This window comes from Python bivittatus, unplaced genomic scaffold (assembly GCF_059951505.1).
Source record: "Python bivittatus isolate LINGU-HERP-01145 unplaced genomic scaffold, Pbiv_v1 ctg000210_np1212, whole genome shotgun sequence".
Classification (NCBI taxonomy): domain Eukaryota; kingdom Metazoa; phylum Chordata; class Lepidosauria; order Squamata; family Pythonidae; genus Python; species Python bivittatus.
The window spans coordinates 6,223,625-6,238,566 of NW_028277053.1; the positions used below are offsets into that span (position 1 = coordinate 6,223,625).

Consider the following 14,942-nt stretch of genomic DNA (forward strand, 5'->3'; position numbering starts at 1 on the left):
GGCTGGTCTGGTTCAGACGCGTCGGGGAAGGCGGCTCTCCTGTCGCCGGTGCAAATACTGTAATTTCGGACACTGAATATACCAGGCGGAGGACGAGGTTTGTGCATTTGTTTTTATTCATGCAGCACATCCCGTCCGTCCCTAAATTCCACAGGGCTCGTCTGCCGTAGTGTGCAAAACGCAGAGAGAGAGAGAGAGAGAGAAGAAACCTCGGCTGGCAGGAAGAGGAAGGCTGGGGTGTCCGCCAGGGGAGTGCAGGCTGGAAGAGCAGCTCCAGCAAAGGATTCCTTCTCCAGCAGGAGAACTGCCTGTGCCCCACCCAAGAACCACGCAAGCCTCCAGAGGAAAGAGCTCCCGCTCTGCCTGGTCCCAGCAGCCAGTCCGCAAGCAGCCCATCCCGGTGCCCGTGAGCAGGAGCAGCAGCGGTGCCTCTGAGCGGGCGGGAAGCCAGGCCCTCACTCCCTGGCAGCAGCAGCAGCAGCAGCAGCAGCGTTGGGCTTAACCAAGCCGTAAGACACCGCCTGAGCCAGGCACTCCTTGGCCACCTGGACCACCTGGGGCTTGTCCTCCACCCTGCTCATAACGGACAAGATCTCCAGCATCTCGCTCTCCATCAGCCTTGTGGCAACCTCCTGGTCGGCTGCCATCATGTTTCTCACCACGACCACGCCACGGTGCTGAAGCTCGGTGCAGGGGCTGAGCAACAGTGACTGCAGGATTTCCAGCCAGTCCGCTGTCTGGGGAGAAGGACCCAGAAAGGCAGGTGGCACTCATGCCCTGCAAAACCTCCCAGGGTCTGGCCCTGCACTTGCATCCACCAGACACCCCAACCCTTTCTAGAGGAGGAGCCAGCTAGCTGGGTGCAACAGCAACAGCACCACTTCCAGGCAGGCAGCACCCCTCCCACAGAGGCACTCCTGGGATAATAGGCCTTTGGCAGAAGGATCCTGCCCTCCTGGGACTTAGCCTGTCTTCCCAGGCTCAAAGAGCAAAGTGTACCCCTGAGCAACTGGAGTGGGGGGCAGTGGGCTGCATCAAGCAACTTACCACTTTGGGAATCCGAACACAGACCTGCGGGAGCAGCGAGGTTAAGACCGCCAGTGTCCCGGAAGCTGCCCTCCGCAGCCGCTCATCTTCCTCCCCACTGTACAAAACCAGCAGTTTCAGCCGATCGCTGCCTTCAGCCAGAAACAATTCTGCCACCTATATGAAAGATGGGCAGCTATCAGGTGTGGGGGGGGGGACTTGCCCACCCCTCCCCAGCCTGCTCTGAGCTACTGACCTCCGGGCTCAAGGTTAGGTTGCACATGCACTCGGTGGCCGCCAGGCGAATCATCTCGTGCTCCTCAAACATGTAACCTTCAATCATGGCCACTGCCTTTTCCTTCACCATTTTCTGCCTGCAAGAGGTGTGGGGAGAAGTAGCAACAGAAGCCACGCCATGACCCCAAAGAATCCTGCCTCCCTACAACCCAGAAAGGCCTCACCTGAGCCTCTCGCTGGTCCCAGCTAGATTGGTGAGCGCCATCAGCCCCTCAAAGTTCTGCAGGCTGGAACGGTTCAGGTGCAGGAGGCTCACTAGGGGCCGGACCACCTCATAGACCTGCAGAAAAAAAGCCACTGGCTCAGAGGAGCCCTGCCCCCAGGTCATGGGAGAGGAGGGACCATGAACAGGGCCACCTCCCCGTTCCTGCAAACACCGCCCCGCACAGACCCGCTCTCCGGGAAAGGCCATCTCAGGGGCTGTCGTGATAGCAATCTTGGCCAGGGCCTGAGCTGCCTTGCTCTGTCCTGCGTCGGTCCCCTCCAGAGCCAAGGGGATGAGTGCCTGGTGGTGAGGAAGGAAGAGGGGAGAAAGAGCTGGTCAGCCTGGGGCCCCCGCTGGGAAGAGGTGCCAAAGCAAGAGGAGGAAGGGGTGATACTAACCTTCCCCCCTCCGGCAGCCACCACAGCCCCTCGGTTCTCTGGGTTGTCTACTACAGCCAGGAAAACTCTGTGGTGCAGCAAGACACAGTGGAGGGTCAGAGCTATGTTCAAGCACGTGCACTCACACCCACGTGGGGATACAGACAGTGGCAAGCAGTAGGGACTGTAATATCCACACTACACTGCTAAGCCACATTCCGAATCATTTGGCTAAACAGACACCAAGACAACTGGAAATACAGGATCCAGTACGCCTGCTGCACTGGAGAGAAACTTCTGGCTGCCCCAGGGTGCTTTCGACTGGATTCCTGCAGGGGACTGGACTTGAAGCCTAAATGGCTTCTTCCAACTTCAGGATTCTGTGATTTTAACTGAGGAGCTTGGAGGGGCTGGAAGACAGAGGACAGCTGCAGAAGTCAGGGGTGGGCAATATTTTTCATCCCTTGAGTGCTCTATTGGGCCCTGACTCCCAAAACAACATTCAATCAATGTTTTCCTGTCATAATGCTAGTTTGCTCCAGCCCTCCGGTAAGTCCCCCAGTGAGAAAAACCAGGTCCAGGAACTCCGGTCCCATTTCCTGGAAGGACTGTGGAGATGCATGTAGCCCATGGACTGCTGGTTCTCAAGACTCTTCTGCAGCCCTTTCCCTTCCCTCCGGTTGTCCAAGTATAGATCTTAGAGGAACCGCTGCCTAGCAAGATCAGCAGCAGAATGAGATGGCGCTCTCTCACAGGTACCGTTGATCAACAGAGCATTAGGCAAAGCTCTGAAGGTCTCTGGAGCTGCAACTCATCTTTGGCCTATTGCAGGAAAGATGGGCACCCAGCTGTCCTGCAGAAATCGCGCTGTGGGTTCCAGAACTCCTCCCTGCTGCCACGCCTCCACCTCCACCAGACTGTTCTGACCCGATTCAGTTCTGGGCTCCAGGCCATGTTGCAGAGCCTCACCTGGAAACCAGCTCACGGCAGGCAGGGCTTAAAGAGCTCTCATTCTTGACCATGCACACGAGTGCTGAAACCACACCAGCAGCCAAGAGCTTCTGCACACGTCTGTGTATGAATTCTGGCTTATCCTAGAACGTGAGATGAGGAGTGGAGTCATTCAGCAGTGGGAGCCCTTTACAGGCACTTCCATTGTGCCTTTGCCCCCCTCCAAGATGTAAACCCCCCTTCTCTTCTGCAGGGCTTGGGCGGGAGAGAGTCGGACACAGACACCATCACCAGAAGGCCTCCGACTCGCCACACCTGCACCTGTCCTCCTCACCTTGGGATGCTTCTCCGGAATGTGCTGCTTGGCGTACTTAGCAAGTTCCACCATCTGCGGGTCAGGTTCCTCGCAGTCATAGCTGCTGGTACAGTTGACTAGTGTAGAGGCCACTGCAAATAAACAGCTCCGATTCTCTGACTATGATGGAAAGCAAGGAACAGGGAGAGAATTTTATTCAGCAGCCAGTTGGTCCTTTGAGTTCACCAACCAGCATTTGTAGCCTGCAGATATCACGGAATTCTGGAGCTGGAAGGGTCCACTGTGTCCCACCCCTGCCCAGGAACGCACCCCCCAGAGATAGCTGTTAAATTATTACTGGCCACAATCAGCCCACACCCCCAGGGTGACTGCCTCCGCTGCCGCACTTCTCTTTATCATTAGGACATTTCTTCCAACATTCAAGCAGAATCTGCCTTCCCCTGAACCACCATTCAGTGTGCATAAAGCATAAAGAATAAATCTTTTTTCCCAAATGTTATTGCTTTTATTGCAGAACAAACGCAGTACAATATAGCCCATTCTGGACAATGACACGGCACTTTCTCAAGCACTGGGGGGCAGATCCAGACTTGCGTACAGACTCCACCCAACCTGAAGCATATTGTCACAAGCAATGAGAAACAACAGGACAATGATGCCAATGTGGGAAGTAGACCCTGCAACAAACCCAGATGTCTACTTTGTCCCCACATCTACACCAACAGCATCATCACAGGCCCCATCAAGAACACAAAGGATCAGAGGCACCTTCACATGCTGTTCCTCCAGTGTGATTTGTGCCATCATCTGCAATCATCATTTTATTTCAAACATATCTGAAGAAGGCTTTGTGTTGTTTCTAGCATCCTTTCCTAATTTCAGTGCATTCTAAGCTTTAACCTCCCTGATGCTACAATACAGGGCTATCTCTACATATTCTTCCATGGTGACCTGTCCTTCTGCCTTCTGAATGGGCCCTTTTGACTATTTATATTTCCATTAAACTTTTGCACAGCCATGCTGGAAGACAAAACAGCAGCCACTGCTTCATTGGTGATTGTGTTCTTAGCACTTCATTTTTAAAAACTCCCATACAAAACCTGCACAACTTGGGCTTTTTTTCACATTGTAGAATCCTGTCATCATTCTAAGCTCTGCTGGGATCTAAGTCACAGTTCAACTAACCCTCACCCTTTGTCTCCTTTAATACCAGGAATTCCAGCATTACATGATCATTTTTCCCTGATGCTCCACTACTTTTCACTTTATTAATCCAAGTCTTCTCTGCTGATTGGAATAAAGTCAAGGATCACTAATCCCCTCCCCGCTATGTGAAGGAGAAAGCTCGCTGGTAAGTCAGGAATTGTGGAAGGGCCATGCTTGACAGAGTTTGTCTTCTCATAGATATCAAGGTAACTTTCACATTGCTCAGTACCACTTCATGCTTTTTTGAAAGATCTGCAGTTTGCTTTTGGAAATCATCATCATCCAGGCCTCTTCTCTTGGGTTGTTAATAACAGACATGAAGAACAGTTGCTTTTATTCCTTCTTTCACTTATTTTAAATCACACCCTACAGCTCATCCAAGTCCATCCCCTTGGACCTTTGTGCAGATGTGAATATTTTTTACAGAGCAACTCAGTCACCCTCTCAGGGAGATGGGCGGCATATAAATTTAATAATTAATTAATTAAACATCTCCACCCTTTTTACTGCTGCTAATCCTTTTGAAGAACTGTATCATTCAACTGCTATATTCCAGTCATAAGAACCATCTCATCAGGTCTTGCTTATATTTGTCTTTGGATAGTAAGAATCTTGTTCTGTGGACTTCCATACTAAGGAACTTTATCAGTGTTCTACCTGATTTTTCACTGAACAATGTGGTACTCAAAATTAAGCTACTATCACATATAGAGGTAAGAGGAACTACTTAAATGCAATTCTGAAGCACCAAGTAAGCTCCAGGGCAGACCATGGCAACATCTGGAATATGCAATGGCTTAAACTAGAGTTGATTGTGTTTAATACACTTGGCCTGCACACTTACAGAAACTCCTCTGCTACAAGCTATCTCTCAAGGAAGTTATGAGCCATACAATGGAACACTTCCAATTAAACAGAAAACGACATTTTAGGAGAACTGGTTCTTTCACATGCTGTTTCCTGGGGCATTCCATCATGTGTGCTCTACTCCCCTGGGGACCTCTAGTCTGACGCAGTGCTGCCCAAATACAGCTTTACCATCTTTAGTAAAAAGTAGGCCTGTGCCCTCTCCCTTTCCTTCCAATTTAGCAGGTGAACCATTGACATAAGTACACCAGAGAGGTTTCTTCCATAGCTGTCCACCTGAACACTTTTCAGAAAATCAACAATTTGCCTAGAGTAATGTTTCTAGAATAACAAAACGAGTTTAATAGTTATTTCATGCTCCTGCATCTTTTGGTCTACAATTATGAAAGGTTTAACCAACCCTGGGAAGCTAAAAATCAGTACAGTACTGACTGAGACCGGAATTACAGTCGCTAAGTGACGTGGTCGTAAAGCGCGATGTCACCAGACCGCCCTGCTTAGTGATGGCAATTCTGGTCACTAACCTCCTGCCAGCTCCCCATTGATTTTGCTTGTTGGAAGCCAGCAAAGGAGGTTACCAGTGGCAACCATGTGACCGCAGGATGCTGTGACAGCCAGACCTCCAAGGACCAGTCATAAGTAGCACTCATTCAGTACCATCGCAAGTTTGAACGTCCATTTAATTAGTGGTCATTAAGCGAGGACCACGTGTATCAAACATAGCAGTTGGGACAGTCTCTTCTCTATCATGTTTGGTTCCCAAAGAAGCTCTACCTGTGCCAGCTGGAACAGAGCCTGCAGAGCTGCCTTGTCCTCCAGAAGTTCTTCCTTGACATCTGCATCCAAGGTAAGGAATGCCAAACCTTCTGCTGCCCAATAGCGGGTGCCAACATCAAGAGTCTCATTACACAACCATCTAGATATGGAACAAGGAGACATCAGATCCACTAACCTTCAGCAGGGAGCATTAGAATTTCACTTCAACCATTAGGGAAAAAGGAGCTGAAACATGCAATGCTGGCAGGAATTTTGGAAGACAAGACCCAGTCCATATTGCCGCTACATCGGATCACTGTTGAGGCTTTTAGCTTCCATTCAGAGCATGCATAAAACACTTCTACCTGCAACCAGATCACACTCACCCCTGGATGTCCACCACCTTTACAAATGTGAAAGCAGCAAGCAATACTTGATGCCTTCTCCCCAAAAAGGTGCCAGACCAGGTAGTACTGAAGGTGCCACTGTCTTGTAGCCAAGGAAGGGCCTCACTCACTTGCAGCACTGCTTGGCCAGTTTCAAGGTAGAGCCTTCGGCAAACTGTTTCATGCTGAAGTCTGTGCCCCCTGCTGAGCCCAATTTACAAAGGCCCTGAAAACAGAGAAAACAATACATCGCACAACCTACACTGTGCAGTTATCACTTACCAAAGGCCTTGTCCCAAGCAATCAAGGAAGAGAAAGAAGCATACAGGTAGTCCTCAACTTACGACCATTCGTTCAGTGACCAAAGTTATGATGGTGCTGAATGGACTTACAACCTGTGCCCAAAGTTATGGCTGTTGCAGTGCCCCCCGTCATGTGATCAAAATTCGGGCACTTGCCGGCCCACCCACGCTTACAACCACAGGAGCGCTTCAACTCTTCCCGCCCGCCTATCTTCCCCCAATCTCTGCCCTTTTGGCTACCCTCCACCCTGCCTCACAGGGTGGCAAGCAGCCCCAGAACTGCATGACTCTGGGGCAGCAAGAAGCCCAAGTTGCAACACGGCACTAAGCTGCATCCACCCCAGCCCAGCTGCCCCAAGCCACCCTTACTGAGGCTCAGGGCTGGCAGAGACCAAGCCCAGAATGGCATAGATTGGGGTAGGTCCTCACCTAACAACTGGTGGAATTTGCTTAATGAGGGCAAGGGGAATTGCTGGGATTGCGGTTGCTAAGTGATGTGGTCATGTTATGTCTCGCTTTACAACCACACCATTTAGCAATGGAAATTCCAGTCCCAATTGTGGTTCTAAGTTGAGGACTACTGTATCTGAACATACTCCCTCCCTGTCACCGAGCCTAATCCAGAACAGGCTCCTCTTACTCACCACCAGGGCCCGGATGCGAATGCTGTCACGCTCACTGTGCTTGTAGATCTCCTTGAGTAGTGTCACACCATTAGCGGTGATGAAGGAGGCACGTTTGGCCTTGTCAGCTGCATGGATCAGGGCCTCCACAGCCACAAGCTGGTGAGCCACCTGAGATGAGGCACACAATGCCAAAATACTCTCCATGATGCCATTCAGTTCCAGCACTCGGTTCCCAGCTTCTGAGGGGCCTTGCAGGAGGCAGCTCACTGTCTGGATGGCCCTGAGCTTTCCAGGCATGCCATGGTCCTGGAACCAGTCCCTGGAAAGGAAGAGCAACCAGCCAGCTTCAACCAAGAAAGAGACTAACCATTAACTACTCTGTAAATGCAGAACACATTGCAGGAAGAAACCAACAGCTGAAGGAGCTCGTATCTCTTTCATTGGCAAGGCTCCTGCAGCATCGTGAAACTCTCGCTGACAGAAAGCCGGCAAAGCCAAAAGAGCAAAAACTAGCCCTCTGCCCAACCGTTCTTCTCCATTCCTTTATAAGAAGTAGACAGCTCCTTCTTTCAAACAGCAGTTCTCTCCAAAGAACCGCATTTACAAACTCACAGACCTACCTGACATAATCCTCACAGAGCCGATGGAAATTCTCTCTCTCCCCATCACACTTCAAATCCTCATAAAGCTTGTTGAGCAGGACAGCAGCAGTCATGTGCGTGTTCTCCGTCACACGCAAGCCTTCAGGACAGTGGGGTACCGTACCCCCAACTTCCAGGATCTCTTTGAGACCTGCAAGGATACATGACTTACTAAAACAGAGAAGGGACCAAGAACAGAAAAGTTTGTTTATTTATAATTCAAATTTGTCACCACTCATCTCACTACAAAAGTTACTCCATAGAAGGATACGCTCACCATGATCAATGACCCAAAGGGTCAAGGAGTTGTTGGAGGCCGGCAGTGACTTCGGGGCTGTTACACTGATCAGCAAATTGAGGATGCTGTCACGACCATAGGAAGAGAGGCCTACTCGAGTGAGAGCCTCTAACAGCCATCTAAGGAGCAACTTCAGCTCTCTGGATGAGTCTACGGGAAGAGCATCGGACAGAGGGGTGAGCAGCATCTCCGCTGATACTTGTGAGCTACTATCGCTTATAGTGTTCAAGCGAGCAAAGGCATAACTTGACCTAGCATAACTGAACGCAAGTTATTCACCTGCAAATGCCTGAGATGATGTTTTATCCTTGGCGGATTTGAATAAAAATTTGGAAATTAGAGATCTAAAAGCACAGTAATAATTAGAAAAACTACCCTAAGCAACACGCAGCACAATTTTAAGCAAGGCAGGCCAGGCTGTATTTCTGTGGCAAAGCTGGGAAACGCAACTTACGTTTCTGGCCCTTCCTGGTACAAAAGGAGGCAGACGAGAAAGTAACGACCCACAGAGTGCTCTGAAATCCATCCAAACGTAGCACTATATCGTGAAAACGCGGCTCTCGCAATCATTCTCCTGAGGAGGTGGGGCTAGTGGTACAATCCTCACAGCTTCAGAAAGGCAGCCAGGGACTCACCTGATGCCAAAACATTCTCCTTGTGGAGCACATCCTTCTGCAACCCCTGCTCGAGGGTGTCAAACATGACCTGCAGCAGGCTGTAGGCGGCCAGTGAAAGCCGCTCATCCTCCATCTCTAGCACAGCAAAGAGGCGCTGAGGCCCCAGGTCGCCCAGACTCGCCACTGTCTGCAAGAAGGTACCCGTCTTTGAGGTGTGGGAAGGATCTAGACCCATCTTACCTTGCCTTTTCTCTAGAACTAACCTCTTCTCTGAAATTCAAGTCTAGCTAGAATCGCTCACAAGGAGCCAGGTGCTGCTTCTCAAAGCGCTAGAGAAACAGAAAGTCTTGAGATCCAAGCAGGTGAGGCTAAGGAGACGGGGTCGTTTTCTCAACGGCACAGCAAGATCCAGTCCCTGCTGCGCCGCACAGAAAGTCCAGCGTCCCCTTCGATCTGGCAAGGAATCATCAAGATTCTGTAGACAAGCCAAACCCAAGACTCTTTCCCAGCCCTGACGGTCATCTTGCCCTCTCCCAAGCCCCTTTGCTGGGCAGCTGGGTCACCAAACCAGAGGCAAAAAAAAGTCTGGTCAGCAGAGGTGTCTCCCCTAGTTCCTGGCCACATGCAGCAGGGGTTTCAGGGAAAGACACCACCCCCAGGGTGTGCTAATTATTCGGTGATGCTGATGTCAGCACCAAATGCCATCCTTGAAACTGTCAGGAGGCAAACGGTTCGCCCCCCCCAGCTCTGAAAAAACACTGTCTTAAAGCAGCCCTTACTCGAGAACAATGGCCACGGCAGAGGCCAGTGAAGATCCGTAAGGCTGCTACCATCATATCCAAACGGCCTGTGTCCAACAGCTGCAGCAGTAAGCGCACTCCATCACTCTGGAAAATCTTCTCAGCACCAGGCTCCTCTCGAGCCAGAACTATCAAGTTCTGAGCTGCCTGGTCAGGAGGAGAACCACTCTGTTTAGCTACTTGAAAGAGCTTTCCCTGTTCATACTATATCAGTTCCTGCAAAATCTTGACCCATCAGATGCCCATGCCTTGCTATGCACTGGGAGGAGCAGACCTCCCAGCTGATGCCCTCCACCTACACTGTGCTTCAGCTCCCATAAATGCAAGCCAGGGTAGCCATTAACCAATGAGAGTTGAAGCCTGGTACTTCAAATCAGGAAAGGCTGCCATAGAACATCAAAACTTGGGGGAGGGAGTGAAGGGAGACACTGACCCCAAACTTCAGAGCTCAAGCCCCATTATTGTGAGACTGTGGATGCCCACCCACCCACTCTTTGTCCCCTCCCCCCATATACCTGCAAGATTATTATTTCTAATTCTGGCGCAACATTCAAAGGAAACCTCCATTTAAAAAACCAGCTGGAGGGAGGCAACATCTGCTGAGCTGCAAGCAAGAACATGCTAGCATCTGAAATCCTGCACTGCTTCTACACCCTTTCCAGCCCACCTCTCGCTTCAAAATTGCAAACTTCCTCTGAGACTTTCAGAACAAGCTCATCAGGTTACGTAAACGGCACGCGACAAGATGCAGCACACCTTTCCTAGCCCATCACCGAGATGCATGGCGACTCCCTCCTCACTGGCCAGTACCTTTTGCTTCTTGTCCGGGTCGTTTTCCTCGGTGCTCAGCAACAGCTTAAACATGGCTTCCACTTTGGAGTCAGTGCAGGTCATGGCTTTCATCTGAGAGGGACGCCGAAGCGAGAGAGGGCTAATTACCTGCTCGAGCCTTAACTCAAGGAAGCCAAGAGCGCCCGCTCTACACGGCACCGGCCCATCCCCGAAGGCCCTCGGGACAGAGAGGACGGAGGAAAGCACCCGGGCCAGCCGGGAGGCGCTGCCGAAGGGCCTACCTTCTCGTGGGCGCTGCTACCGAGATCCCGCAGAGCCTCCTGGAAGGCCTTGTTCTTGGGCTCCAAGCGCACGCACCTCTGCAGGTCCGAGGCGGCCCGGTCGAGGCGGCCCAGGCCCCGGAGAGCTTGGCTGCGGCGGAAGAGGCTCTTCACGTCGCGCCCGTCGAGCTCCAGAGCTGCGCGAGACCGAAAGGGAAGCGTTTCGGTGGCGAAGCCGAGGCCGCGGGGCCGGCGGGAGGGGCGGGAGGGGCGCGGGCTCACCTCGGGAGGCGTCCGCTTCAGCTTGCGCGTAGTCCTCCTGCGAAGGGAAGGCGGCAGGCGGGAGACAGGGAAGGCCGGTCCCCGCCGCCCCGCGCCCCCGCCGCGCCCGCGCCCGCGCCCCCGGCGGCCCGGCTCACCAGCTTCAGGTGGCAGGCGGCGCTGTTGCGGTACAGCACGGCGCGTTGGGAGGCCGCCTCGGCTCCGGCTCCGGCTCCGGCCCCGGCCCCGGCCCCGGCCCCGGCCCCGGCCCCGGCCAGGCCCAGCGCGCGCGTGTACACGGCCAGCGCCTCCGCGTAGCGGCCGGCCTGGAAGTGCTCATTCCCCTCTCGGCGCAGCTCCCCGGGCGAGGCCGCCATGGCGCGTCAGGGTGGCGTCAGGCGGACGCGACGGGCCGCTGTTCCGGGGGCGGGCCCTGCGCGGGGCACGTGACGGCACCCCTTCCGGCGGCTCCGCGGCGGCGGCGGAAGTGCAGGAGATCGGCTGCCGCGAGCGCCAGGAGGAGGCCGCCGTAGAGCCCCACGGCCAGCAGCGGCAACAGCGGGCTCCTGCAGCGGGACGGAGCCGCGTCAGCCCGGCCGGCCCCGGCCCCCGCCCCGGCCCCGCTCCTGACTTGCCTTACCCGGCCGGCCAGCGCCGGCCCCCGCCCCGCCCCTGCCCTGCCTCACCGGAGCCCCGCCGGGAGCGCGGTGGAGGCGTTGCCGCTCCGGGGGCGGTCGGCGTCGGGCCGCGGGCAGCAGGACTTGAGGGCGCCGCTCCCGCCGGGCTGGCAGCAGTAGGCGTCGACCGGCGCGTCGGAGAGGCGCGGGCAGAAGAAGCCGGCGTGTAGGCGCCCGTCCGCGCCCGAGTAGCCCTCGCAGAGATGCGCGTTCTGGGCTGCAAGAGGGAGAGCCCGCGAGGGGCGCCGCTCAGCTCGGAGGAGGCCCCGAGAAGCCGCGAGTCGGGGCTGGAAGGAGGCGGTACCTGGCTGGAGGAGGACCGGCGGCGGCAGCAGCAGGAGCCAGAGCAGCATCTTCCCCGCGGCGCCCAGGCGGAGGCAGCCCGGACTGTCTGCTCTGCGGAAGGGAAGGGAAGTCAGGGCAAGCCAGGGAAACCACACGGACCTGCCCGGCTCCCACATCCATTAGCAGGCACCTCCCTGTGCTATTAGGCCCTGCTGCTTTTAGCCCTTGCCTCCGTGGGGACTCTGCCAGACTGGCGGTGGAGAGGATCCATTAGGGAAAGGAGTCTGCTAATGGGGGTCCTGGACCTGGCCTGCTCAGACAGCGCCACGCAGGTGGCTTGGAGAGGAAAAAGTGCCCCCCCATGCCTTTAGATTAAAGGCCTCAGAAGGTCCTCGCGCACACGCCAGGCCTTTTCCAAAGCCAGCACTGGAAGGAGAGACAGGATCTCAAAACATCCCCTTATTTGCTGGAATCATAAAGCTGGAAGGGGCCACTTAGGTAAGCAGAGTCCAAGCCCTGCTCCGTGTTGCCTTGCAATGTCCATCTTTTATTTTGTGCCGGCCTTTCACACACAATACTGATGTGGTTTTGTCCTGAGTGTTGCCTTATAAAGTACCAGCGTGACAGTCAGTATGCCATCCTTCAATCTTTTCCTAGGAATTACTTTTATTTCCCCCGCCTATTCCCCAGATTTGGGGTATCTCAGCCAGAACTGGGCAATTCTTGATGTGGGGTCTGACCAATGCCAAAGGAGGAAGAATAAAGGAGAACCCAAAGTAAACGTTAGGTCTGTGCAGCGATTCAGATTTGCAAGGAAATTTTTATTTGGGGCATGTGTTGGATACACAGGTTGCACGTTTTGCCATTTCTTTAAATCAAAAGTCTGAGAAAACCTGTAGGTTCTTTATGAAGTTGCCAACAGATGTAGTGTGTTAATCTCTGTGTGCTAGGAATTACACTTGGAATCCGGTCCCCCTCCCTACCTCCCACAGCGATTACTGCTGCTGGGTAGCAAAGACAAGACACAAGTGCACACTTTCACATCCTGTTCATTGAGTTAATGCAGCACAAATTGAGCAACACAGAAAACAGTGGCTTGCTTTCCCCTCCTTCTCCTAATGTAATCAACATCCCTGCAAACCAAGAGAGATTCCAAAATCTAATTTAGGCTTCTTAGTGTTTGCCGTATGCATTACTTACAACTCTTGCATCACATGCTGAAAACTGCCTATGGGCAGGTAGACCTCTTAAGATCTATTTACACCAGTGGTCTAATTAGTAAGAGACTATGACCTAGGAGTGGCAGCCCACCCATCAACATGTTTATAAACATATTGTATCCAGAGAAGAGCCCTGTTGCAAAGACATAACCTTGCAGAAACAAAACAGGTGAAGAGCAGAGAGAGATGCTCTCGGTGCTACCTCCCCGGTTCCAGGTCGTGCCCATGGCAATTGGAAATACCCTTGAGGCAGGTGCCTGAACAGGAGGAACAGCTTCCTAAGATCAAAGCTGGTCTTGTGGCAGGAGCTGTACTGCTCCTTGACAACAGCTGCACCAGTCCTGCAGGCCTCAATGCCATCGAATTTGCAAGAGGCCTTCTGGAGTCACAGTGGCTTTCTTCACAAAGTATGCTTACCCAGAGTTGGCTGAATCATGGTTTACTCCAACGTGTTTTCTGGTTTTGCACGACACACTGAACTGTAAACTAAGCACATGGGCTGTGTGCACAAGTGCTATGCAAAAACACACCGTTGTGCCATGAGAACCCAGGCGGCACATCCCAAAAGACAGCGTGGGAGTCCCTTGGCCAGGGAGATAGAGCCGTTGGGTCAAGAGCTGCTGCTCAGCTGCATTTTCTCCACTTCTGCAGGCAGCTGGGGTGGCAGTGGGTGGAACAGAGTCTCTAAACCGTTGGGCTCTATTAACCGCAGCGCAGTGGCAGGAAATTCCTGCCTTGAATTCAAGGCAGGAAAGGGAGCAGAGAAAAGTATAGGAGTTCCCTGTCTTCATCCAAAATGAAACAGCAGCCGTTTGTGCAGACTCACCTTTGTGCTAGCTAAAGGCTGTCTTGGATCAAGCTGCAGCAGAGATTCGGGGAAAACGCCTTGCTTGGATCACAGCAAGGTGCTTTTTCTTTCCTTCTATAGCTGTCAGCATTTCTCTTTTAGGAATCCACACTCTGGAGAAAATACTCAGTCCTAAAGGAAAAGGTATGGGCAGCTGCTACCTGACCCTGAGTGGCTTGCCCCCTAACCCCTGCTCACAGGCCTTCAGTCCCTCCTCCTCACTCTACTTTCTGGCAGAAGCATGTCCAGAGATGAGGGCGTTGCTTCGAGCTGCAGGCAGAGGCTGTCCTTGTCCTGCCTTCTGTTCTACAGTGTTTGCTATACCATCACTTTTGTTGTGCACGTCCAGGAGCTGTCAAACCAAGTGCACAGGTGGTTCCCAGAGCAAGGGAAGAGCAGAAGCAGGGGTCTTCACTGTTGCTCAAACAATGTCACCCATCTCTCCTCACAGCATAGCCCGCTGCCCTCCATGCCAAGCTAAGACCAAACTCTGGAAGCAGTGCCATGAGTCCTCTGGGCACCAGCAGCACCCCAGGCTATTTGTGCAGCCTCAAGGACCCAGCTGCCTGAGTGTCTCGTCTTTGTATCTGCCTGGTATGGAGCAATGTCCTTTGGGACAGCTGTGGCCAGAGGAGGAAGAAAGTCCACGGGCAGAAATGCCATTCCCAGTGAAGTTCAGTCTGGGCTATCCAAGGCGAAGACGGAAGGTGGCAATCTCCATGGGGTCAAGGTGGATGGTGGTGCTGTTGGGGGAGGCTATGGCCAGTGGATACATCAGCGTCAAAGAAGAGGGCTGCAGGGAGATCAGGTCCAGACCCTGGAATAGGCTGCCAAGGGAAAGCTGGGGAGCAAGAGGCAAAAGCTAAGGGTGGAAACGCCCAGCAGAGAAGAACCAAGCTCCCTCTTAATTTCCTAAAGCAACCTCACAC

At 53.1% G+C, this 14,942-nt stretch overlaps 2 protein-coding genes across 6 annotated transcripts in view; both read right to left on the bottom strand.

The window, feature by feature from the left end:
* Positions 1-94: 94 nt before the first annotated feature.
* UNC45A (unc-45 myosin chaperone A) lies at positions 95-11,491 on the bottom strand. 2 transcript variants are annotated; one of them, XM_088139293.1, is made up of 19 exons: positions 11,143-11,491; positions 11,006-11,042; positions 10,745-10,920; positions 10,482-10,574; positions 9,651-9,818; positions 8,890-9,058; positions 8,234-8,404; positions 7,936-8,107; positions 7,334-7,634; positions 6,519-6,613; positions 6,020-6,161; positions 3,191-3,331; positions 2,875-2,999; positions 1,927-1,993; positions 1,715-1,828; positions 1,488-1,603; positions 1,283-1,400; positions 1,072-1,203; positions 95-737 (listed from the first exon to the last, which is right to left on the bottom strand). In XM_088139293.1, the coding sequence occupies exons 1-19, from the start codon at positions 11,359-11,361 to the stop codon at positions 456-458; spliced, it is 2,838 nt and encodes a 945-aa protein (XP_087995419.1). In that variant the 5' UTR covers positions 11,362-11,491; the 3' UTR covers positions 95-455. The 2 variants fall into 2 exon arrangements, with proteins under 2 accessions (XP_087995419.1, XP_087995418.1); XM_088139292.1 differs by having other exon boundaries at positions 1,048-1,203; positions 11,143-11,423.
* A 1,507-nt stretch (positions 11,492-12,998) lies between these two features.
* MAN2A2 (mannosidase alpha class 2A member 2) overlaps positions 12,999-14,942 on the bottom strand; it is a 33,987-nt gene continuing 32,043 nt past the window's right edge. For all 4 annotated transcript variants that reach the window (XM_088139291.1, XM_088139289.1, XM_088139290.1 and 1 more), the window contains one exon: positions 12,999-14,854. In XM_088139291.1, coding sequence (XP_087995417.1) covers positions 14,699-14,854 — 156 coding nt within the window. In that variant the 3' untranslated portion in view covers positions 12,999-14,698. The remainder of the gene's footprint in view (positions 14,855-14,942) is intronic.

Bases quoted from the DNA above. Each gene is read 5' to 3' on its own strand.
- UNC45A (XM_088139292.1), bottom strand. From the start codon at position 11,361: ATGGCGGCCTCGCCCGGGGAGCTGCGCCGAGAGGGGAATGAGCACTTC. The intron at 6,162-6,518 runs GTGAGTGAGGCC...TTCCATATCTAG, and splicing joins CTGGCCAAGCAGTGCTGCAA to ATGGTTGTGTAATGAGACTC. The intron at 3,000-3,190 runs GTGAGGAGGACA...CTCACGTTCTAG, and splicing joins TTCCGGAGAAGCATCCCAAG to GATAAGCCAGAATTCATACA.